The sequence below is a fragment of the Melospiza georgiana genome, chromosome Z, assembly GCF_028018845.1.
Source record: "Melospiza georgiana isolate bMelGeo1 chromosome Z, bMelGeo1.pri, whole genome shotgun sequence".
In the NCBI taxonomy this organism is placed as follows: Eukaryota; Metazoa; Chordata; class Aves; order Passeriformes; family Passerellidae; genus Melospiza; species Melospiza georgiana.
This window is the reverse complement of record NC_080465.1, coordinates 46,013,557-46,039,954: the sequence shown is the minus strand read 5'-3', so window position 1 is coordinate 46,039,954 and position 26,398 is coordinate 46,013,557. Positions and strand designations below refer to the sequence as shown.

At 35.8% G+C, this 26,398-nt stretch overlaps 1 protein-coding gene across 1 annotated transcript in view; it reads left to right on the top strand.

Annotated features, from left to right (window-relative positions):
- The first annotated feature begins 232 nt into the window (after positions 1 to 232).
- CWC27 (CWC27 spliceosome associated cyclophilin) overlaps positions 233 to 26,398 on the top strand; it is a 95,402-nt gene continuing 69,236 nt past the window's right edge. The window contains exons 1-10 of the mRNA XM_058043725.1: positions 233 to 521; positions 1,191 to 1,287; positions 2,826 to 2,938; positions 4,112 to 4,255; positions 4,975 to 5,073; positions 5,231 to 5,334; positions 6,299 to 6,368; positions 8,789 to 8,868; positions 11,145 to 11,178; positions 15,004 to 15,179. Of these exons, the coding sequence (XP_057899708.1) occupies positions 480 to 521; positions 1,191 to 1,287; positions 2,826 to 2,938; positions 4,112 to 4,255; positions 4,975 to 5,073; positions 5,231 to 5,334; positions 6,299 to 6,368; positions 8,789 to 8,868; positions 11,145 to 11,178; positions 15,004 to 15,179 (959 nt within the window). The 5' untranslated portion in view covers positions 233 to 479. The remainder of the gene's footprint in view (positions 522 to 1,190; positions 1,288 to 2,825; positions 2,939 to 4,111; positions 4,256 to 4,974; positions 5,074 to 5,230; positions 5,335 to 6,298; positions 6,369 to 8,788; positions 8,869 to 11,144; positions 11,179 to 15,003; positions 15,180 to 26,398) is intronic.

The following is a 26,398-nucleotide window of genomic DNA, read 5'->3' as shown; positions in this document are numbered from 1 at the left end:
TCCCAAGCTGCCGGGCGGAGCCAGCCGGCACTGCCCCTGCCCCGGGTAGGCGCCCCTCACCCGGCAGCGCCATCCCGCCGCTTTCTCCCGACTGCACCGGCCCGCACGCTCAGCGACGCCTCTCCCCGCCGGAAGGCTTTGCCCGGCGCACTCCCGGACCGTACCACTCCCAGGGAAGGCAGGGGGCCTCAGCACCTCTAGGGCGGGAGCCACGGTGGGGGACCACAGATGTGTGGAGAAACCTTCGGGTCTTTCCCAAGACACGTTCTTTCTCAGTGAATCTCGGAGAGGCTCCGGCCGAGGACTCATTCCTTCATCCTTTCTTCCGGCTTGTGCAACTTCATCCCCCTCTTCTCCGAGCTGCGTACGGGCGCCCAGGATGTCGGGCGGCTCGGGGCGGTAGGAAGCGTCGGAGGCCAAGGGGGTGCCGCGTCGGTCGCTGGGGAGGGCTCACCGGCCGGGCCGCTCTTTTCCTCACCATGAGCAACATCTACATCCAGGAGCCGCCCACCAACGGGAAGGTGAGGCTTGCGGGGTGAAATCCTGAAAAAGTTGTATGTTGTTGGGTTATGGGGGGACAGCGAGATGAACACATGGTGATTGGGGATGGCGAGGTCGTTGTTTCTGTGGCGGATTGGTTTGGTTAAAGTTACTTCTTTGATGCTGCTGGAGTCAAAGCATGAGGCGTGATGCACGATGTCTGGAGACATACAACAGAGGAGTCCTCGGAGACGTAAAATAGAGGAGTCCTCTATTCCCTATTATATCTTACCTCGTTAATTTTGTTATGAACTCTCACTGAATGTAATGATGTTCCTTGTAAGAGTTATACCTTTGGGTTTTTATGGGTTTTGGTTTTTTCCCATGTTGTTTCGTTATAAAAATGATAAAGGGTATCTTAAGTTTCTATAAAGCATCAGCCATGTTATGTTATGAATGTTATGTTATGTATGTTATTACAGCTATATTATACATCTTTATTATACTTTATATTTATAATATTGATTTAGAGCTGTATCTCGAGTTCTGGAAATGATAGTTAGAACTAACAGTAGCTACCTGACACGCTTAAATATATACCAGTCTTACAAATATAACAAATTCAGATTTATTTTTTTAGGCAGATATACTTTTTGATCAGTGACTGAATTACAATAAAACTGAGGCTGCATTTATCTGTATGTTTGTAGGTTTTGCTGAGAACTACAGCAGGAGAGATAGATATAGAATTATGGTCAAAAGAAGCTCCAAAAGCATGCAGAAATTTCATCCAGCTGTGTATGGAAGGTAATGACTGAATGGGATGGGAGTTGTTGAAATTAATTTCTCTGCCATCTTTGGTCCCTTTCTGTAAAATGAAAGTCGCAATTATGTTTTGACTTTAGTATGTTAATAAGTTTATTTCTGTTTAGGAATTATTAATTAACAGCCAGACAATGTTCTTCAAGGTTGCCAGTGAAGCTGATGGAGAAAAAAAAGTAAAAATTTTGGATGGTTTTCTCAAATTAAGCTGACAACATGGTATTGAAACATTGTCTTTCAGAGTCTTGAGACGCCTACTTCCAGCAAATATCTACAAAGTATAGCAACTTCAGTGTGTGAATGAAATGACAGTGATGCAATATTGGACATTCTCCAAAATTCTCATTTCTGCATCACAATTTACACTACCTTTTTTTTTTTTTTTCTGTGAGTGCTCCTAATGTTTCAGTTACTGTATTTTTTTTGTTGCTAAAAGCTCTGTAAAACTTTTCACTGAAGTGGTGGGTACCAGAATGATAAGCTCCCTACTGAGAAAACTGGAACAAAAATCTGTGAAAGACTTGATACCTTTATATGTTTTCTAACTTGTGTTAATTTCCCATTTACGCATTTGTAGAATTGTGAAGAGTTCTTTTGGCCTTCATCTGTTAAACAAAAATAGCAGTCTAGGCTTTGTGCCTCCAGCACAGATCCAGTCTGTTTTGTCCAGTCTCTTTTCCCTAATTTTGAGACTTTTTGCAATGGTAAAAGAATTCCTTAGCCCATGATAAGGGTTCATGTATACTCAGTGGGCTTTATTTGCTTTCTCATTTTTTTTTTTTAATTGCTGCGTAGCATCTTGTGCTTCGTAATACATTTAAGTATTTCTCATTAATATCCCAGCATATAACCATCCACGACTGTGTCTAGTTATGCTGCAACATTTGCACACCCTACTTTGTTTTGCAGCATGCTGCAGATTTATTTTTTATTATTGTTATATCAACCAGGGTTTTGGTTCAGGTAATTTTTTCTTTTCATTCCTTTTGTTTTTTTATGATCTTGTAACCTCTGTCAGATAAATAGATAGGTAAAAGAAGATAACTTAGAGAGCAAAATGTACCACATATTTCATTCTGCAAAAATTATTGGTTTAGGTATAGTATAGTATTATAGGTGATGAAAAGTGTTCTATGCTGGTGAGTGAAAGTGCAAATCATCTGTATATGGGTATTGCTAATGTTGCATGTGAGATCTCATCCAGGATAGAGCACAGTATTTCTAGTTCTCCTTTTAAATTGGTGTATTTTGATAGTTTCATTACAGTAATAAAAACTTAAAAGCTGAAAATTCTGTAATTCTTCAAGGTCATCTTGTCAGTGATGGGCAGGATTTTTTGCAAAAGAAACATGTGACACCACAGGATGTGATCTCATAAGTCTGTGGAGAACAGAAGGGAACCAAATAAAAGTCAACAGTGGAATCTAGTTTCAGTATTTGCTTTCTGGAACTTCAGTCTCTGGACATCTCTGCATGATCTATATCAAAGTTTAATATCTTATTCTTTTTTCTTTTTTTTTTAGAGTATTACAATAACACAATATTTCACAGAGTAGTGCCTGGCTTTATTGTGCAAGGGGGTGACCCTACTGGTACTGGATCAGGAGGAGAGTCGGTCTATGGAGCTCCTTTCAAGGTGTGTATCTATAACTTACACATTAATTTGTTTGATATCCTCTACCCATTGTTCTTCCTACCAAGTTCTGAAAAATCAAATCTTATATGAAATGCATACATGTGCAGTAGTTGCCTTCATGTGCTGCTTCAGTGTGTTTGAATATGCTCTTCTAAATTGAGAGTTCTTAGACCCAGCTATGCTGGTATAATGATAAACCTGGGGGCTTAGCAGCTGTGTTCTGTTCTGCCTGTTTTATTTCAGGTGGGGCAGGCACCTTTAATTTGTGACTGAAGCTGCAAAGCCTATTTCTGGCCCTTCCACCTTCTTGCTGCTAGACTTTTACATCTAGCATGAGCCTGAGGTTTGTGGGAGGGAATGGTACCTGAGCAGAGAACAAAGCAAAAATTATCAATATTGTAGTAGCACTGCTGCTTCAAAGTAGTGGTATCTCAGTATTGCAGTGTTTAGCGTTGTGATATTACAGTGGTATTCTTCATGTTCTCCTTGCTTTGAAAGGAGTCCTATTTTGTCTTAATTCCAGAAAATGTTCTTCCTATGGATTTCTGCGTTTCTCTACTATTACAACCTGTTATTGCGCCATTAGTAACCTTACATGAATTAGGATTTAAATTCATTTTTCGCATAAATACAGTAATTGTCAAGAATAGTATTTTTGCAAGAAATGTATGAAATGCAGTTACTTTTTAAAATGCTTTTTATTTTCTTAATATTAGGGAGATAACAAATGCAAATAAAAACAATGAATAACAATTGATTTTTAGGCAATGAATGAAAAAAGATAAAATTAACAAGCAGAACTTAGAATTTTTTTAATTAGTAATGTGTCTTTCTGTTACTGATATTTAGTTTTTGTTTGTGGTGTGTTTATGGTTTCTTTTGAAGATTGTTCATTTGTTTGCATTATTATAGGCACTAGGGATTAGAAATACTGACTAAAAATAATTTTTGCCACTCATAGTAGGAACTTTTAAATATAATTCTGGTACTGAGTTTCAAAATACTTGGGATTTATTACTGCCTGAACTCAAAAGAAAACTAGCAGCATTTTTTGTCTGCGTGTGCATGCTGATGTTAGTGATCTCGCTCCTATCTCCTATCACGCTGCAGCTAAAGGAGTGAAAAGATAGTTTTATACTGAAGTTGTTCTCTTTTCTGTCCTGCCTTTACCAGGATGAGTTCCACTCACGATTGCGATTTAATCGAAGAGGACTTGTTGCTATGGCCAATGCTGGGCCCCATGATAACGGGAGTCAGTTTTTCTTTACATTGGGTCGTGCAGATGAGCTTAACAACAAGCACACGATCTTTGGAAAGGTCTGTTACATGAATTGGAGTCCCAGTTTAAGTCTGACAGAAGCTGCTACAAGTTTCTCTGAAGGCCAGTTTGGTATTGTTTGCTGCTATGTGCATTTGAAATTTATTTTAGTGCTTCTATGCTCTCTCTATTCTCTTTGTTTCCTATATCTGGCAGAAATCTGTGGATTGTTCCTGTTATTATCTGTTCTGCTGTTTTTATTCTTCTAGATTGTATTTTCATCTTGTGCTGCCTTTAAATAATCTTATTTGTATTATTATGCCTCTATTATTAATCGATTCATCTAATACTAATGACATGTTAGAAAATTCCGTTTAGAATTAATTTGATTCTAATTACCCAAGAAAAGTCAGGATGATGAAAAACATGAGATGAATTTGCCACTCTCATGATTTACTTAAAAGAAAATATAGCAGATCTTTTTTTATTTCAGTGGTTTTCATTTTCCTGTTTCATAGCTCACAGTAACACTTCAACATCTTCATCTGCCTACATTCTCAAAACTACCTGTATTCCTTTAACTTTTCCCATTAAATTCAAAAACCCAGACTTTTGTACATTGTACTTGCTATCTTTTAGAAGTCTTACATGCTTACGATATTTCCTAAAGCAGTTGTACTTACAAAATTTTTTACATAGTAATTGCCTTGTATTTTGCAGAATAAATAACACAAATTGCAGTCATGAACTTTCAAGCCTTTCTTTGTAAATTTGCCAGGTTACAGGGGATACAATATATAACATGTTGCGCCTGGCTGAAGTAGAAGTTGACAAAGAAGAGAGACCTCTCAGTCCACACAAAATAAGAAGCAGTGAGGTGAGTATGTTCTGTTTTGAAATGGGACATTCTGAAATTCTTTTGTGCATAGTGTTCAGAAAATTTGGCTTGTCCTTTTGCATATTTTAAAATATTGAGCTACTTAATGACAAAATATTTACTAAAGGTGTGTTTAAAATACTGGTTTTTTAAACAGGTTTTGTTTAATCCGTTTGATGACATTATCCCACGACCAAACAGAAAACTGAAGAAAGACAAACCAGAGGAAGAAACTAAAAAGTCCAAAGTAAAAGGCACAAAGTAAATATATGCAACAGAAGTGGTGGTTCATTTTCTTTCACCTTTAATTTTTTGTAGTTCGGCAGGTTTTTACTTCCATTTCTGCCTTTGAAGCACTTCCTTGTTTCCGGCGGGTGAGGTCTGGCAAATCTAGTTTCTCTGACTGAAATGTTACTGTGCATCTGCTGAGCTGTACCTGTTGCATGCATGGTGATAGTTTGTTGAAAATAATAGAAGGTAGTTTGTCTTTCCCACGTCCCACAAAGTGCAGTCATCTGACTGAGACAACGCTGCAGGTGAAACCTACTGGTAGGAGTAACTGGGTCACAGCTCAATTGTTTGGGATTTTTTGAACATATTTTATCAGATACCATTTCTCCCCACTGAAGACCTTAGCAAGAGGCAGACATTTTGACATGAGAAATCTTAGTTTTTCTGAATGAAAATTCACAAACATGCAATAGAAGGTAGTAGAAACTCTAAAGTGGGCATGCTGTCATTCTGCTGCATAAAAATAGAACATGTTGCAACTGACTGGTTCCAACAGTGTGAACAATTAACTCTTGAAATATAAGTTATAGCTCATAGTTTTTTTAATTGCATTCTGTGAATGAATACACATTTGATATGTTTCTGAGCTGTCATATCTTGAAAATCTTGTGTCTTGAATGCTGCTCTGTTAAGAAAAGAAATACAACAGAGCTGTCAGCTGGGAAAGCAAGTCAAGACAGGATTTCTTAATTTGTGTCTTAACTGATGCTTTGCTATCCTTGTTTTATCTCAGGAGTATAATACAACATGCTTTTCTGAATATGATTTTTTGCAAAGCAAAATGCAATAGTTTCTTGGAATTGGTACATTTAGCAGGATAAAAGGTTTTTTTAAAAGGTCATGTACAGCACGACTGTAATGTATTTAAAGTTAATGGAATGTTAGTAAGACAATATTTAAAATTTTACTAGGAATTTTCTTTTTTCTCTTAAAGAAATTTTAATCTGCTTTCCTTTGGGGAAGAAGCTGAAGAAGAAGAGGAAGAAGTCAGTAGAGTTAGTCAGGTATTGTACCAAATTATCATTATTTGTCTTTTTAGCCTAATTACCTTTTCTGCATGTTTATGGAAAGTTTTAAAGTTTTGAGTCTTCTTCTTATGTTTATATTTTGAACAATAATAATAGCAGTTTCTTCAGTTTTTAGGATTCTGCTGTTACAGCATTTTGCAAAAACAGAAGTTTTTAGTTTTCTTTATTTTGAGGGTATCTTCAATTACTGCATGGAATTTTTACATTTCCGTGAACAAAAAGTTTCATAGTATAAATCTATGTCTGCTTGTCTGCTATTTAAAAGTCATGGAAGCAATAAGTACATTATCTTTTTCAAGTCCTTTATTTATGATTGCAATTATATGGTAAAATACTTGAATACTGAGGGTCATTTTATACATTTCCAGCACACACTTAGCTCCATTTTCTTGCATATATTCATCCATCTGTGAGCAAAGTGAAGTGTGGTTATTGTGGAGAAAATAGTCCATTGTCATAGTTTAATAGTGCGCCATAGTGAAATGTTCACATTCCAGGATTGCACGTATAATCTTTGGTCTAACATTTCCTTCCCTGATTTGGCATTTAAATAAGTCTAGTTTAAAATTTTCTTAAATAAATTTCTGATTTCATTTCTACTGCTGACCAAGCTGTTTGCTAGATTTCTAGGCTTTCTACAGTACCTCACCACTTCAGTTAGTGATCAGACTACATGGTCCTGCATCCTGTAGCACATAAGTGAAAAAACAGTTGTTAGTCCTCAGAAGTTAGCTAAAATACAAAAGGAAAACAGTGAATAATGATGGACAATATTATAGTAATGTGATATCAGTCAGAATCAGTCAGATAGTAGAGATTTATTACAACAGCAGCTTTAACTTCTTTTTTTTTCCAACTTACCAGTCAGACAAAGTTTACTTGTTTAGCTTAATATGTTCATCTACTGTTTTGCTCTTTCTGTTTATCTGGTGTTTATCTGGCTTATAATACTGGGTTTGATTCAGTTGCCTGGACTTCCTTTCTTTTCATGCCAAATACTTGGTTTCAGTTTAAAATTGTCTAAATAGAATGCTTCTTTTATTATAAGCCGAGTTCCAGTGTTTTAAGGCTCTCTTTCAACTCAGCCTCAAAATCTCATCTGTCTATTTGTCCTGACTAAATTCTGCATTGGTTGTAGCTAGATAATTAACCATAACAACTCTTTATGAAGAATTTATCTTCATTCTTTGTACCAGAATAAAGCCTTCTTTTTGATACCTCATTGTTTGTTCATAATAGGCCTAGATCAGTGTCTCTAGTTCTGGTCATTATCTTAATCTGTTTAAGTTGAAGTACATGAATATCAGCACTAACTTGCATTCTCTGTTTTTGATAAGAAAAATGGAAGGTCAAAGTTGTTATTGAGATCCTTGAATCCACAAAATCCTATGAGCTTTTTGTGGGTGCTAGATGCAGTAAGTCTTGCTTGTTTAAGAAGGGCAGAGAAGTTCTGGGTGAAACTCCTCAAGCTATGAACCAGATCAAGGCTGTTAGTGCAGTTGGGGATTTGGCTGTTGATCAGTGTTAGCCTTCGGTGTCCAGGCTGCTCATTGTCTGTACCTGTTTGGAGCACTGTGCCATACACAGCCCCACCACCACTCCAAACACACCACCCCTTCCTTAATGAAGGAATTATCTTTTCATGTTGCTGAATGTGTTAGTCTTTGTTTTCTACATAATAAAAAACTGCAGTTGTATTTAAATGACTAAGATTTTGTCCACATGTCTAATGTGTTCCCAAAAGCATTAGACAATGCATCTGCAATGGAGACAGGTCACAACACAGACTGTTCCTGTAACAGAGATTTTCAGTCTGATTTTTCTCTGAAAATTAAGGATATTTTTTTCAGATTAGCATGTAGAATGCTTTCTAACTGCAGTCTTTCTGCCTGAAGACCTTATGTGTTAGATTTATTTGACTTCTTGTGTCAGTAAATTATTCTTAAATTATGTGTTCCAGACTGATGTATAGCAGTTAGTTAATTTCTTTCTTTTTCCTTAGGGATCTAATTAGTGTAATTAATAAGTACTGTTTTATACATGGTGGTTCTTTCAATTGTCATGTGTCATTATTGGGAATTGAGTTCTCACCCCTTTATTCACTTAAGTGTATATGTGCTAGACCTACCATCTTTATGATGTGTAATGATTGTACATGACTAAACAATATCTTAGTTTTAAAGACAGAGAGAGAGGAAAAAAAAAGTGCACTGCTATTGCAAAAATAAATCTGTGGAGTCAGTTTGATGTTTCTCTTTCTTCTGTTCTTAAAAGTGTTTATGCTTACTGGATAGACTAAAGCTAAAAAGAAACAAGTTATGTTTTTCTTACCATAATCCTTTTTCACTATCTGACCTCTTAAACTGAAGTGAATAATAACTTTTTTATTTTAACAGAGCATGAAGGGAAAAAGTAAAAGTAGTCATGATCTCCTGAAGGATGATCCACATCTTAGCTCAGTTCCTGCTGTCAAAAGGTTAGTATGTGATTTCCAATTTCTAGAACAGATCTACTTTCAATATGTTATACCCAATTATGCACATGTATACTCATGAGAAATGTTAATTCACGTTACTATTTAAAAAATTAAGAGTGCCAATGCTAGATCAGACCAAATATTTCTCTAACCAACTAAGCTGTCACCACTGCTGGCCCTCAGTGGATGCCCAGTAAAGAGTGAAAACGGTGCAAATGTAAAGTTTATCTGAGTAGTTGCTCAGCTTCCTCTCAGGTTTCACCTCAGAGGACTGTCAGGTTTTGATGTGGTTCCTCTATTTAGTAACCTTTAATAGAGCTCTTCTCAAAGTGTATATTAAGTCTCTGGTAACATTGTTTCAGTTCACAAGTCCTCTTCACTACCAGAGGAAGTGTCTCCCCTTTTTGTTCTGAACCTGAATGCTAGTAGTGGCATTTCCTAAGTTCTAACTCACATTTTGGAAGAGACAGTGAGCTGGCAGCCCCTTTTATACCTCTCTTTACCACTGTCCTTTCTTACTCCTACTATCTCTTTCATAGCCTAAACTTTTAAAGATACTTAAATTTTCTTCATGTTGAAGATGTTCTTTGCTGTGATTATTCTAGAGGATTGCTTTTCCCAAACTTCTAACCCTACTTATGCTTGAAAATATCTTTTTTTTTCCAAATCTAAAGAACAAGCAAAATATCAGGTTAATCATAAATCTGCATGCTTTAATAAACTCGGTTTTCTTATCTAGTTTTAGTACTTTATAAATTCTGATTTTTAACAACAGTTGAGTTATAAAGTGAGAAAATTCCATGAAAATATGTTAACTCTGAGAATTTGCTTATCTTAGAATCCTAGACTAGCTGGTTTGGAAGGAACCATTAAAATTTATCACATCTAGCCCCCCTTTTAGTGAGCAGGGACATCTCCAGCTAGATCAGGTTTTGCAGCACCCCATTCAGCCTGGCCTTGAATGTTTCCAGGAATGGAGCATTTACCTCCTCTCTGGGCAGCCTGCTCACCAGTGTCTCACCATCTATATCATAAAAAACATCTTCCTTATGTTTAGTCTGAATTTACTCCTTTCTGGTTGAAAACCACTACCCCTTGTTCTTTCACAACGGGCCCTGCTAAAAAGTCTGTCCCCATCTTACAGACCCATGTTAAGTATGAAAAGGCTGCATGCTATAAGGTGTCCCTGGAGTCTTCCCTTCTCCAGGCTGAACAATCGTGCCTTTCCCCATTGGAGAGGTGATCATCTTCATGGCTCTCCTCCAGAGTCCCTCCAGGAGGTCCCTGTCCTTGCTGTGCTGTGCCCCCAGAGCTGATGCAGCCCTGCAGGTGGGGTCTCAGCAGAGCAGAGCAGAGGGGCAGAATCCCCTCCCTGCCCTGCTGCCCACCCTGCTCTGGATGCAGCCCAGGACACGTTTGGCTCTCTGGACTTCAGGTGTACATCATCAGCTCATGTCCAGCTTTTCATCCACCAGCACCCCCACGTCCTCCTTGCTGGGCTGCTCTCAGTCCGTTCATCCCCTGTCTGTATTGATATCAGCAATTGCCCTGACCCAGCTGCTGCACTTTATTAGTTAATGTCATTGATTGCAACACTGGTTGCAACACATCTGGAGTTTCTTTAGTGATCTTGATTACTTATTGATTGCTTTGAGCACACTTCAAAGCCTTGACTTCTGAGACTTATTTAATAGTCCTTGTTTTTTTTTTAGCAAAACTTCTTTTTTGTTAATGTGGGCTAAAATGGTTCAGGGGCCCTTATTATTAGTTTGTGATAATTAACAGTGGGTGTGCTAGCCTTAGTGTGTTCAGATAGAGTTCTTTTTTAATTCACCAAGCTGTAGCTGTATAATGAATTTATTTAACTTGATGTTAAGCTTCAGTATCAGTAAAATGCCTCTTCCAAAATATAAACTCGTTGCAATGAAATGCTACTAATTGTTTGATAAATGAGATCAAAAACATCTCAACTGAGTTTTGTTGGTTTTAACTGTACATATTAGTGTTTTGCTTGAATAGCTCAAGATATGGTTAGGATTTCTCCATTGTATGAACGCTCTTGTTTTTAAGCTTTTTTAATTAGAAAAGATTGTGATAGTCAAATGATGGAAAATAATATTGATACTTTTAAGATAAATGCAAGGATGATACAAAGTAGTAAGTTTACTAAAATTTCAGGTGGCTAACAATTTTTTTATTTAAGAAATGTTGGGTTTTAAATAATACTTTGAATCTCCTCTAGCACTTCAAAGTAGTTCCTTTTCTTTTTCTTTTAGTGAAGTGGCAAATGAAGAAGAGGATTTGAGTGAGGCAAGTATTATTTTTTTTTACTACTAATTCTTTGGTTTTTACTGTGAGCAGATAAGATTTCCTTTGGGGAACAAATGTTACTTTAGAGATCTTTAAGAACTAGCACAAGTCAGATTTCTGGCAAAAGTGTGAAGGCTCTCAGGTTTGGCTATTCACATCAGGGTAGAATTAGCATACTACCTGCTACTTTTATAGAAACTGATGGTATTGCATTTCAGTTAGTAGATTAGTTATATAGGAATATATTATATGGGTTGTGTATCACAGGGTGACAAACCACCAGAGTGATAAAAACCCTGAAACTGCTTCTTAAAAAATAATTAAAATCAAGTTTGTCAGTTGCAATGTTTGAGGGTAAGTCTGCATGTGAGTCAGTCCTGTTTGAAAGATTTCTTCAAGAGAACACAAACTCAGTGAATTATTAAATTGTAGCAGTGAAATTGTATTGTTGGAGACTGTCACCTCTGAAAGACATGGGATTTGAATAGTCATGCAGTAACATTGAACTAAATACCGAGGCAATTTAGAAAGTTGTTGTGCAAGAAAGTTGTTGTACATGGTGCAGCTAAAGCATAAGCTTGTTACCTGAAATATGTCTTTGTCTCCAACCAGAGATCATGGGAGTACCTCTTTATATTGCTGTTGAGATAAGGTTGGAATATATGACTGGGATTGTATTAACTATACTGTGTGTTGACGTAGTGGAAGTAAAGGAAGAGCACAGTCTGTCTCAATCACGTGCCTAAAAAAACAATCTACTTACATGCTTTTAATTTTTTTCATAAGGCATAGTATGAATTCAGGCTTTTTCATTCTTCTCCTTTGTAATTCCTGCTGTATGCAGGAGCATTTTAGTCTTAGAAGGGTTTGGAGAATGCTATTTTAGTAGTAATTCTTCAGATATTCAAATATCTCTTTCTAAAACAAACTGGATTTGGGGAGTGTAGAACATGGATTTATTAGGTTGAAGAATAAAAATTCAAATAAATATAATAATTAAGCCAAAGTTGGAAATATGAAGGCTTTTTCTCATTTTTTCCTGGGGAGGTGTTCTCTTTAGATTTCATTACATTTAAGATTTTAGCTAAGATCTAGCACTTCAGGCAGTTACCTGGGTCTTGTGAAGTAGTACTATTATTTTATGATCTCTTAGAGTTATTTTAATTAACACATCACAGGATCACTTCTGCATTTACACAGCTGAAACATGTTGGTAGTTTTATTGCCAAACCTGGGAGCAAATAATTCTTCCAGATCTTCCTACTTCCCCCAGCCTACCAGCCCATAGCATGTAAGAGAAACTCTTGTTCTCTAAGCACCTGGCCTTGCTGTTCATGCTATTAAATACCATCCTGTTTCTCTTACTGCAGTCCTCAAATTTGTACATTTAATTCTTTGAGAGAGCCTTTGTATTAGCAGTACCTCATAGCTATTTGTTAGGATTCTTTTTGTGCTCAAGGCATTAATGAAAACATTATATGAAATGTATTAACAATTTTTTTTCTCACCACTGACATTTCTTTTGTGCACAATTTCTTTTCCTCTCCCTATTTGTCTGTCAGTTGCTGAACAGTAAGTTTCATGCAGTACTATGTGTAGATAAAATGAATTATCCACCCCTCAGTTCAATAATCTCCTTAAACAGGAAAATCATATTACATGTAGTAGCCAGTCATTCTGTCACAAAATGTCTCATTACCATTTTTATTTTTATATTAAGGTGGAGAATAGGACAACTCCACCCAGCTAATAACAGCAGTTAGAAGTAGTACAACGTTCAGGCAAGCACTTTTGCATGTCTGTGTCACGTGAAGAGCAACTATCAGCCAACAGAACAGCCACTTCCCTTTTGAGGTGCCATGCAGTTCAGTCTGGATTGTTTATTCTGTTGTTAGATGTTTGTTGGTATTAGATGGACTTAAAGAGAGAGAGTAGGACTGAAGGAAGAGACTAGGTAGGAGAAAAGAGTAGAGCTGCAGGAGGGAATGCAGTTGAGGAGGAAGAGCATATCCTATTTTCTCAGTGTTTTTCTAGAAGAAAAATGGTGAAATACTTTGCAAACTGAGGCTAATGGGTGGTTTGAGAAATAGAGGTTTTAGCCAAGTGGGACAAGTTAAAACATTTTGTCTCCCCAATTTTAACCCTCTTCCTGTTACTCCGATGTCTGCAAATTTTAACTAGCTTACTATTTAGCAAATGCTATTTGTCTAGAGTTGTGCATTTTTATTCCAGAAGTTTTGTCCAATTAATTGTGTGTCAGTGAAATGCTTTTACCTAAGCCTTAGTCAAATCTCCACCAGGAGCCTGTCATTATCCTTGACTGTTAAAGACTTCGAACACAGTCCTGTCACTTTTTTTTTTTTTGGACCTCCCCCTGCTATTGAGGTCTGTAGTCACCCATCTCTCTGACAATTTATCATGTAAGCAAATCTTCTACAAAGTTTCATTATCTCTTCTGTCAAACAATATCTTTCTGGTAAATTAAGGGAAATGCTGATCCTGTTCCAGTTTTCTCTTCCCTATTAAAAAGGAACAGACAAAAATCCCCCAACAATTTTTCTGTCTTTTCACTGGCAAAATATTCAGCTGTTTTACTGTGCTAAATATTCAGAGATTTCTGTCTTATTTCTGACTGGTCTTGTCTTGTCTAAATCTTGAATCTAAGCATAGTAGTCTAAAGATTCCTGAACAGTGACTCCACTACAGCTTCTGAAATCCAATTGTTGATTTTTCTCTTCTATTCCCAAATTTTGCCTCTTGCTACTTTTACTTTTTTTATTTTTTCCTCCTTCATGTTTATGGACATGATCTTCATGCTACTCTTCCTCCTACCTGTATCTCACACCCAGGACATGTACATGTTCTTCCTTCCCAAGTGCTTACATTCTGGCAGTCTCTTGGATACAGTTAAGTCCTCTGGCTTGCTATTTCTAACTGTACTTTCTGTCTTTGGCTAAAATTAGAATCATGTGGCATCTTACACTTTCCTTTTGCTAATGAGCATCACACCAAAGTAAACGTGAAAAGATATACCATGTCATCTTCAAACTGTCATTCTTCAGTTAAGGTTCATGCAGACTTCCTTCTTCCATGAAGGAGATAGTTAAACTTAGATCCCTTGGTCTAGTCAGGCTACTTGTTCATTCCCCAGCTATTTCTCCCTTCAAATGTCTTTGATCCAAGGTGCTTTATCCCTTTTGCCTACCTGTGCTAGGTATGGAGGCCTGAGGCCTCTCCTTTGACCTCTGTAGCAAGCTGCAATGATCAATTCCACAGGTTTTCACAGCTTATGATCAATTGTGATCAATTCATTAAGCTTGTAACAATTTCACAGTTATGATCAATTTAGTATTTGTAAATTCCCTAATGGGAGCTGATGGACTACCCTCTTCTATCCCATCATGACTGTAGTATATCCATGTGGTAGGGAGTTAAGTTTTTCTTTCAGTAGAAAATGAAGGATGGTACCATCATGTCTCAATACCATTAAGACAATGGTATTGTGTCAATCAAATTTTTGATTCATGAACAGTGGTATAGGTAATATCACACTGCTGTGATGTCATCTACAGAGCTGTAAAAGTTAATAGTCTAGAATAGACTGGTTTAAGTTTTTAACCCTTACAGATAAAAAGTAATTTGTGTATGGAAAAGAAACTGTCATGTTTGTAAATTTTTTGTTACCTCTGTAGCAAATAAGGATATATTGTTTGAAGTTTGCTTTTTTTCTTGGAAGAGATTATATTTGTAAGAAAAAGATTTCCATATTTCTCATTCTGTACTGAAAAGTATCTAAAGTAGTTTTATCATTTTAAATCAATAAAGGATGAAGAGGAACATGATGAAGATGCTGATAGTGTTGAAGATGAAGCTGCTGGTGATGAGAGATTTCAAATAAAGGAACGCATTGCCAAGAAACTCAAAATTGATACAAGTGCAAATGCTAAACAGCAACTTCAAGAGGAAGTAACCAAGACAGAAAGGAAAACAACTAGTCGCAGGTAAGGATTGTGTTGTTTGGTAGATGTTTTTCTTTAGACTGCTTACAGTTTTAGTATTTTAATAACTTATTGATTCCTTGTATGGGAGTTTTATTTTTCCCCATGAGTTAGAAATAAAGCGTCTTTATGTGTATTTGTCAGTCTTTACTTTGTCTTTCTTCTCAGTTGTAAGATTGAATTTAGCAGTTCTTTACGTGTGTTAACACATAGTAGTAACACATAGTAGCTGCCCACCACTGAGACTCACAGAAAGGAGGGTCATCCAGTGAAGTCTGGTATATCACAGTACTCACCCTGCAGTGTACCAACTTTCCAACGCTGCAGCAGTCACATCCGTTTTTCTCTGCAGACATAACAGCATGGATTCCTGTCATGTAATTTGGTTATGCCAGTGTTTGTGAACATCCCTTCCAACTCATATGATCCTTCTTCTCACCACTTTTCATACTGATCATGATGTCACAGGGCCTGAAATACTTCTTTTGTCAACTGGGGCCACCTGTCCTGGTTTTGTCTTCTCATACCTCCCAGGCATTCCAGTTCTCCTGCTTTCAGTACAAAAAGCAAAAAAGTCTGGCTCTTTGTAAAACAGCTCTGTGTTCAACACAAGTCCAAAGCATATCCTGATGCTGGCTACTGCAGAAAAAATTGACTCTACCTCAGCGGAAACCAGTGTGAAACTCTGATTCTGGAGCACTAGATTTCTTTTTTTCAGTTTTCCTTTCTCTCAGTAAGAGCAGTACATATTAGTATATACAGCAGTACATATAGCATAAATTGCAGTACAAAAAATAGAGTATCATGATTTTATGGCTATGTTAGATATAACTAGGTATTTTTTTAAAGAACATGTACAAAACATCTTGTAAAACAGACTTCCTGACTTTTCTTTCCGTTGTCTTTGAAGTTGTGTGTTGCTTTGGAAATTGGTGGCTGTAGTATCGCTGCTGTAGACAGATGGTCCCCAGGAAGTAGAGATCAGTGAGGATGATGAATAACTTCAATCCCAAAATCTGGTTACTAGATTGATGCAATCTTCTGAGACTCAGTAAACTGTTCTTGATTGGGGGGAATAAACAATTACCATTCAGCATTAGATAGCCATATTCAGTAGGGCAGGCTTAGAAATTTGAAGGTCTCTAAGAAAAGCTCTCTCTGAAAAGGAACCTTGAACTAAATGGCAGCCAAATAACTTCTTTACAGCAGCAAAGGGCTTTGGAAGCTGTACGTGTTTACTGCCTACCTATTCGTTCAACTACCTGTGCACCAATCTGTTCAATTGTCCCTGGGGTTTTATTAGAATGGCTGCTGGGAACAAAATTGACTAAGGTGTAATAGCAAGTCTGTAGCATGAAGAGAATAAGAGGCATGAGGATACCCATAGGAATGAGGTACAAAAAGCCCAAGCTAGCATCATGTTGTAGCTAATTTTAAGAGACATTTGTGTAGTCAGTCTGTAAGCTGCTGGCTCTACATGTGGTAGATCAATGTGCTCTTTTTGTGGTTATTCTGTTCTTTCAGGGAAGCAGTAGTAATAGTATTAAAGCCAAATAGGTTATCTTAACTCAGAAGAGGGTTTTATTGGTTGTATTTTTAGCAGTTGGGAGCCATAGCCTTAGGAAATACTGCTTAGTATCACAAGTAACATAAATTTCTAGACTTACTGTTTTCCACATAATTTCCACATAAAAAAAAGGTCTGCAGTCCTTTGGCCTGAAAATCAAAGGCATGATATTGTTTGTTATAAATAATGTGGTTTTACATTTGAGGTCTGTTTAGATAAAGTAAGATAAACAATATCAAGTTTCATTGTCTGAAATAGTGACTATTTTCTCAGTGTACTGGCAACGTTCAATAACATACACGTGGATGTTCACCACCTACTGTACTCAAAGCCTGTGTTGATCAGAGGCAGAGATGTGCAAGGTGTAAATATCAAACAAAAAGTTAGATGGACTATCCACAGCTTGAGGGTAATGTCTACTGACATCATAGGGTGAAGAAACTTCTGATATCTATCAAAATTTCTTCTAATCAGATAGTTAAATGTGCTGGTAGAATAATTGAACTTCTAACAACATTTGTTTCAGAGTACCGTTTTTAACATGCGTGATGTCTTCTGCAAAACTGTATTCATTTGTATGCGTTTCTTTTAATCCAAATGCATTTGTGAGGTCTGTTTTAGAGAAGCAGTATGGAAACAATAGATACTTTCTCAAATTCATGGTGCTGAGATCCAATACCACTTCTAAATGCAGCCATACTTGAAGTGCTTGAATAGTAAAGTTAATTTTGGTCATTTCAGTATGCATTTTAACCTCTTGTGTATATTTTTAAAATAGCTTTTTTTTTTGACAACTTTGTATTAGATAAGGAAACTTGAGAAAAAGAGCCTCCCAGTCATTCTGGCAAGTTGTTAGAGAAGTTCTGTTGGTCTGGGGTTTTTTAGAAAGCTTAAACCTAAACTTCACACTGTAAAACAGCTACTTACATATAGGAACGTTTAGAGATAGAAGAAGTGTTTGCCATCATTGCATAAGTAATAAAATTTCTCAGCATTGCATTGGGTTTGTAAAATGGCGGTGGCTTGAGATGACCATCTGAAGACTTCAGAGTAAATAGCCCTCTTGTAGTCTGGTAATTAAAAATATTTCTTCTACATTTCTTTTCATCCTGTAGGTGGAGCTCGGATGCTACACATTTCTGCTTACTAGCTTTAAAAATTTTCAGTGCTTATTATTTGCAAGACATGCAATGTGGGGTGAAATACAGTGGACTGTACAGTTTTTCACTGTACAATCAAGTTCACTTGATTTTACACACACCTTTTCATGGGTGTGATATTAACACATGTAATCACACCTTTGATTTCACACACCTTTTCATGGGTGTGATATTAAATGACAATATGAAATAAGTGCCTATAATAGCTGAAAAATTGAGGAAGAGAAGCTGACTTTTTGAGTAGTTAATGTCATTTGAATTTAATTTGGCATTTCCTCTTGTATATTTTCTCTTAATAATCCCATAATTTGCTGTTGAACTAAATAATCACATTTGTTTTGTTTTGCAAATTATTACCATCCCAAGGAGATGAATAGTAGTAAATACTACTACTACTACTATTAACTACTTTAATAATTATTGAAGTATTTAATAGTAGCTCTATTGGCACTCCTTTGCATTCCTGTTATTTTCTTATATCCATTTGCTATGGGTGAAATAAATCCTATGTGAAGCTTTACATATTTTCTGTGCATATATAAGTAATTAGTTCCTTCATCCTTAAAGAAGAAATGTATAACAGTTTTTAAGATGTGCTTCCTAAGGCTTAGTTTTTTTATTGAAAGACAACATAAAATAACTTGGACAAAAGCTTACACCCCCACAGTCCTGTCACCTAGACACAATCATAATAAAAATAGTTAATAATGCCAGGCAGGGTTTCAAGTTCTTGCTAAATCCAGTTTAGACCATACAGTAAAAATTGAATATTGTCAAGACACCTCAGCATTTTCTTGGCATCAACGTGAATAAACATTGCCACACTGAGCATGTGAGTTTGCTTTTCTAAGGTGCTCATATAGTACTGTGGTGTGGAAAAGCCAAAGGTAATCTTACATGATCACATGGAAATCTTTTTTAAAAGATCTTGAAATCAATTTTTTTCTCTTTTTAAATCTGCAGTTTTTATAAATTATGAGTTATGTACTTTATAAATTAATAATTTATGCTGAAATATGTTGTTTTAAATGTATTTATTGTGTGATTGTTACCTTGTGCTTATAATGCAAGCATTGCACAGTGAAAAGTAGTAAAAATGTGTATTTATATGTTTCTACTTATTTAAACTTAATCTAGTGTCTCATCTTGTGTTCAGCAACTACTTTTCTGTCAATGTTGGCTGTTAATAAATATAATACTGTGATGCAAATACCATATATTTAGAGCTACTTATTTACTTTGGAATGTTAAGTTTTATCTGTTTCTATATTAACAGATATATTTCTTCACAAAACTACTATTTTAAATTTAATAACTGTACTTCTAATCCTACCAGCATTTTCTTAAACTAAGGGTAACTTACTACCAGACTTTGTCCAACAATAGAGTTTGTCTCCTGGTTTTCCAGTTTAGCACCAAAAAACAGACATTATATGTTAGTCAAATTGGCTTTTGAGGTTCTGAATAGAAACTCTTTTTGCAACTGGCTTCAAACTTCACTGTACCTAGAGAACTGCTGCTGTTTTCATACAGCAAATTCAGGTATTTTTTTAAGTGTTTTAAGCCAAATGAGACAATTAGATAAACTGTGTATTTCATGCCATAATTTACTGCCAGTTACCCTTGTATTGAACTCACTGTTTGGCTACAGCTGAACTGGAAAGGCATTCCAACATAATTTTTTTTAGATATCAAGGGAGCATAGTTTGCTCCATATTTAATCAGTGAGTGTATTCTCTTCCAGTATTTAGATACATGATTCCTAATGGTACCTCTTCCAGTTTTACATTTTAACTTGTCTGGGTTCAGCTTGTAGCCACTGAATTACTTTTTGCTGTGCCTTTTTCTGAAGTTCACTTCAGCAGGCTGTATTTTCTCTTACTTCTACCACTTAAATTCCAATTGAGTCCTTTCAATAAGCTGTAGACATTGAGTTTTTTCTGGCTTTCACAGTAAGAAAATTTTTTCTAGTCTTCAAATTACTTTATGGTTTGGGTTCTTTTCCATCTCCAATTTTCCAACATTCTTTAAATCTCTTTCATCATTAATCTCTTACTAGCTTTAATAATGCTGTATGCAGAGAGCAGCAACGTTTTTTTTTTACTTCCCTTTCCCTGTTCATTCACAGGTAGACCACGTCAGCCCTTCTTACAAGTATTCAACTGATATCACTTAGGTTGCTTGGGCTTTTCAGTTTCTTTTCAGTCATTGCTCTCTGAGAATTAGTTTGTCATTTTCTCTGTTTTTTAGTTCCTAGATTTTGGCAGTTAGATATTCAGGTTTTGTTTTATTCAGCAAGCCCAGGTTGCCTAGCAGTTCTGATATGACAATTTGCTACTGTGACATTAGTGCAATTCACTACTAATGGATTTAGTAGAGTTCCCTGGAGTGAATAGGTATATATCTACTCAGTGGGTTATGTGCCTCTGGCAACTACTTTAAGCAATAACTTTGTAATCTAATTCTTGAAGATGGTCTTTTAGCCTGTTTTGTGTTGCTATTTTTTTTAAGACTTCCTTACATGTACGTACTGGGAAGCACATTTTCAGCTTTTTTGGATTGACTCTAAAATTAGCCAAGTTAGTAGCCAGTCAGGAACTTATGCTTAGTTCTATTAAGAAACTCCCTGATAGCATTGTGTCAAAATTTATATGCTGCTCTGAAACCTAAATTTCCCCTCTCAATTTTTTCGCAAAATGAAACTCATTGTACTCTGAATTTTAACAATGCCAAGTGCAAGGTGCTGCACCTTGGTCAGAGCAATCTTAAGCACAAACACAGGGTGAGCATAAAAGGGATTGAGGGCCACCATGAGGAGAAAACTGGGGGATGCTGGTTGGCAAGAAACTTTACATGAGCTGGAGACATGCATTTGCTGCCCAGGAATCCAACTGGGCTGCTTCAAAAATATGGCCAGCCAAGCAAGGGAGGTAAGACCTGTATGGAAGAAGGTAATAAACTTTTTAGCAGGGTCTTTTGCAATAAGAATAAGAGGCAATGGTTTTGTTTTTGTTTTTTTTTTTTTTTTTTCAAAAAAGAAAGGGTTGATTTAGATTAGATTTAACAAAGATGTTTTTTACAATGAGGGTGGTGAAATGCTGAACTGGTTGTCCAGAGAGGTGATGGATGCTCCACCATGCAGTTTGTTCAAGGTCTGGCAGAACAGAGCTCTGAGCAACCTGATCTAGTTGCAGATGTCCCTGCCCATTGTAGAGGCTTGGAGACAATAACTGTTAACTATCCCTTCCAACCCGAACCATTCTAAGATTCTTCCTCTTGAATCTCCTTCCAACCCAAACCATTCCATGGTTCTGTATCTCTTGTTAAGGCTAGTGCTTGTGTTTCATGGGGAAATTGTGAATACTTTTATTTTATTAAAAATCATTAATTCTGTATTTCAAAAAAGGCTTGTTCACTCTGTGTTTAATACGCTGCATTTGTTTGGATGTTCTTTTAAAACTAGGAGCCATCGTTAGTAATAAACTGGCAAAACAGCTTGTGTTGTTCAATTTTAACTTAATTTGAAGCGGGCCATTTTGACACTACGTGTCCAAAGCTTTAAACCATTTATATTCAAATGGATAAATTACAGCTTTATGCAAAAGTAGCTATTTAATCACATACTGAAATAACTTCAAATAATATTGAGTAAAATTTTACCAGTATTTCTGTAAGAGTGCAAAAGCTCCTATAATGATGAACTTCAAGAGAGCAAATAAGTAAGTCCTATTTCAATTCAGAGTATTGAAATGTTTCTCTTAAAATCGTAACTTTCAGTGGCATTTATTACACTAAACATATTTAGGACTGTTCTAAGTGTTCTACTTGTTGTTCTTCAGTGGTTAATATATTTCCATTTCTGTTCTATCACTCTTGGTTTGAATTGTTATTTGAAAAGCTTCTTGGAGAAGTACTAGGCATTGAAATGTGCTGATACATATAGAGAACAACATGGCAGTATTTTTGTCTTTTTGTTCTGTGTCTTGATTGAACTGTTTCCAAGCAGAATTTTATAAGGTTAGTTACTTGCATTAGATACAGTATGTCAAGAACACTAGCTTTTTCTTAGCTCTTCATATTAGACTGTTTTTCTTGTTCATCTTATAAATTCTTGAGAAGGTATTAGTTCAAGCATGCAAACTTGGCTGTGAAGACCTGACAACGTTGTAGGAGATAATGCAAGTAGTATCTTACCCCTACATATTTTCAGTGTGTACCAGAACAGTGCTCTTTCACTCGAGAAGCACTTTATGGAAATCTGAGCAGGACTCAGCCTCAGTAAAGGGGTAGAATTTGGATTATTATTGAAAGTAATTCCATTATTTATAAATTGACTTTACAGCATAAGGACCGGGAAAGCACCTGCCAGTTGTCAAGATCAACACATTTTTCAGGCATTACGCTGTAGTTAAAGGTGCTCCAACATACAATCCTTGCCTCACATGCCAAACTCAGCTTGTACTCAGAGCACAAGTGGGGCTCTACCTTTGAGGAGTTCTGGAGATTATGTCAGAAGTAAAGTAGACAAAATGTCACATGCCTCCAGTGACATGCCCTTTGCAGATGGGACTCTCCTGAATTCTAAATACATTTAACATTGTTTTACCAAAGAGTGTAGCTTGTGTTAACGCTACCTTGTGTTTTATAGCCACAGCAATGATATGCAGATGTGCATAAGCTGAAGCTAACTGAAAACTTTTTTTTTCCTCCTGTGGTGCTAAGAAGAAGCACAGACACTAACTGGTAGAAATTCATTGGCTAGGTAGCAAAAACAGTGGGAATGGAAAGTAACCTGAAAAAGGAACTTATTTTTTATGTATTCTTTTAAAACCCAGTTTTGACTGTGTTAATACAATAGCAGTTCTAAGTTTCTGCCTTTCAGAAGGTATAAATACTTCCACATATTTGTAATTTATAAACTGAACTTTCTCTTTGCTTCTCTTCTGGAGTTCTTTGGCATCTATGAAGATGTCTTTATACACCAGAGCCCCAGGAAAAGAATGTTAGACACTTTTATGGTGCTTCACTTGATACTGACTATGGCAAATGTTAAACTAGAAAATCACACACACACACAAATTCACTACACATGTAAAGAGAAAAAAGGAAGAGACTTAGTTTTATATATTCCAAGTGTGAAAGAAGGGAAATGTTTTCAGAGTATTTTAGTTTGGTACTGATATCCTAATTTTGTAATTATATTGTATACAGTCACCCACAGGTCATGCATTCTTACTGTCATACTTACCTACATGTCAGATGTTTATTTTGATAGGATTCTACGTTAATTCATGTGTATTTTGTATGCTTTGAGTGACTTGTCATAGTATATAAATTCAAAAAGGATTTGAAAAGAATTTGATTTGGACTGGAATTTGATAATAATTTTATGGTATGAGGATGAAGGAGAGAAAAGAATATTTTGGTGAAAACAACAGAAAACATTCTTACCCTTGGGATTGAGCAACTTTTTCTTTTTAAGACTGTCTCAAGAGATCTTCTTTTCCTGTCCACTTGGCCTGGTTTTCTTGCCAATTTTTGTACAACTAGAATATTCTACTTGCTTGTGGCGTTCTCTGTAGAATAGATTGCTTACACAATCTCAATATATCAAATTCTAAAAAGTCAGCTACAAATGCTTACACAATCTCAATACGTCAAATTCTAAAAAGTCAGCTACAAAAACCAAGGCCAGAAGTAAGATGTCATAGACAAGAGACTTCTAAGCAAGTTTTAGTGGTATAGAAGGTGGGCATGACCTTCTGTCCACAGTGTACTGTATAAAAGATATCAGTCTTACAGTGGAATGGGAGAAGCCTCTTGCTGGGACTAGAGCCTTGAATAACATTTACTCTTGTTTTAATCTTTATATATTTTCTCAAGTCATTTTGTTATTAGTTTTTTTCTCATCTTCTGCACTAGTCTCATAGCATGAATGCTTTAAAAATATATTTAATTGATATTTTCTTTTGCTTTACATATTTCTTTTCCTCAGTGCATGAGGGATCACTCACTATTTTTTTGCAAGGATAGCAATAATATTTGGTTTATCAAAGTGTAATGTTTCATATTTTTCTTTAATATATTCCTAAGTAATTTTTCAACTGATGGTAGTGTCTCTGTAATTGTTTAAGAAACTGTAAACAATTACCTAATTTTTCTTTAGTAAAAATGAGTTTTGAAGTTTTCTGCAAGTTTAAGAATCTAGTGTTTCTTTCAATCTGCATTTTTATATTTTATTCAAGAAATTCAGTATTTTGGACACATATTACTGACAGAAAAAAAACCAATTGCTCCAGAATTGTTTTCAGCAATAGATTTATATTCTGAATAAGCCTGTTTTCTTAGTGCTAAAGATTGCATGATTCACCTATTCTTTTCAAAATAATGTAAATTTTTCTCCCTTCTTTACGTTAATAATATTCATTGTAAAGACAGAATAATCCCAGACACACTCTTTGTAGAGTTAATGATTGGCAGTAACTTAAAAGCAGACTATACCATATTAAACACAAGCCCAGATTGTTTGGGCACAAAAACCAGAATCCCAGCACTGAGATTTTTCTTGGCTAAGCATCAAAGCCTGTTAATAGGTAGAGTGTTAGGCTAGGACAAAGACGGGATTGTTACTGTGGTATATTTCATCCTGCTGCTACTTGGCAAGAATCAGTGTATTTTTAGGTGAAGTTTGTGTGTGCATTTGTCTAGTCACCTGGAAAAAGGATGCGTATATGACCCGTGAAAATGCAGTTAGCATAACGAGAGGTGAGAACGTGTAATCCTTATTATACAGTGAATTGGTAGCACTATATAGTGGGCAAGATACTATTTCAAAGAGTTGGAGAGTTCTCAGTTGTTTAGCTGCACATGTGATTGTTTTAGTCTTGTAAAATAACAAGATGGATTTAGCAGTGGTATAGCCATGTACTTTTTAATTGCTAAATGTTCATGCTCCATTTCCTTTCTTTGTTTCAACAGAGCTGAGTACCATGGGAAGAGACTTTTTGAGGGTTTTCTTTCTATGATATATTTTTTGTAAATATGAGTGGTATATCTTAAAGTGGCACTGAAGTGAAGGATGACTGGAGTATGCTCAAACAGTTTCTTTAAATATCGCATCTGCTGTTTAACTGTAGACATTCAATCTATATTAAAATTCAATATTTTTATTATTTGTACATGCCTTTCTACAGAGCCAAGCAGGTAATAAGTATTTTTAATATAGTGTAGAAGAAGTGATGGTGGTTACCAAATTCTGGTTACGGAATGTTTATAATGAGTAATGGTTTATAAATAAAAAGAAAGGAATTAAATTATTACCTAAAAATTGTGTTACATTTCTGATAATTAGTAGGTGATAGAGTATTCTAATTTGATAATTTGATAATAGTGAAACAAAATAAATTACAAAACTTTCTGATCTGAATCACAGAATGGGTAAGGTTGGAGGGGTTGAATAAAATCTGAATCAACATGAATAAAGGAAACCCAGCTTGAATCCTTATAAGGGTATATCTGCTTCTAATGAGAAGAAGCTGTTTATCTTATAAAAGTGGAAAACATCCAGAAAGCCTGAACCTTGAGAGGGTAAGGCAGAAAAGACTGCTATGATCATTTCATCCAGTGATTTACCTAATAGAGCATACAAGCCTCCTAAATTCTTTTATCTCATTCTTATCTTTCGGTGGAAAAAAATCCTGTTTTAATGTAAAGAATATACCCCACAAAAATTTTTTTTTGTAATTGCCCTTCTTATTAAGTAAGACAATTACCTTACTTAAAATGCTACTACTTTTCGGTCTTTTTGCTTCTCTTGGACCCTTTTTCACTCATCTGGTAGCCTTCTATTAGCATATCTTTATTTGCAAATTCTACCAAATTTCTCTTGGACTTTGGTGCGTCAGGAAGATTGAGCATTAACCTTCTTTTGTGGCATTTTACAGTTTTCCCCAGCTTTCGTTATATGTCAGCTTAATCAAATATTATGCTGTGGTTTTTTTCTTCACAGAAGACAGTTTGATAGTTATCTTTTCTTTGTAGTATCTTTTCTTTTCTGCAAGTAGTAGAAATAATTTTTTTATTAATCTAAGTTACAGTTCTGTTTTTTTTGCTGAAGAACACTTTGTCACTCTGAGGCATATAATTATCAGAGTTATATTTTCTTATTGTAAAGAATAACACTACTGGTTCTCTAAATTTTTCCTCCCATTTTATTCACAACCAGTGTTCCTCGTGGCTCAAAGAAAAAAGCCTCTAAAAAGCACTCAGAACCAAACTGCATGACCATGTTGTTCCGTTTTTTCCTCTGATGCTTATTTTTACTTGCTTTTCTTTCTGTTTAGGGATAATTCAAGAAAACAGAAAAATATGTCATTCTCAGATATCATAGCGGCCTTTCTCTGATATATGAACAGAAAGAGCTATTGAATCTTTTTTTTTCTTCTCTACATTTTAAGTCCTTTTCTTTTTTGGAGGGGGCTTTTAATCCCTAACAT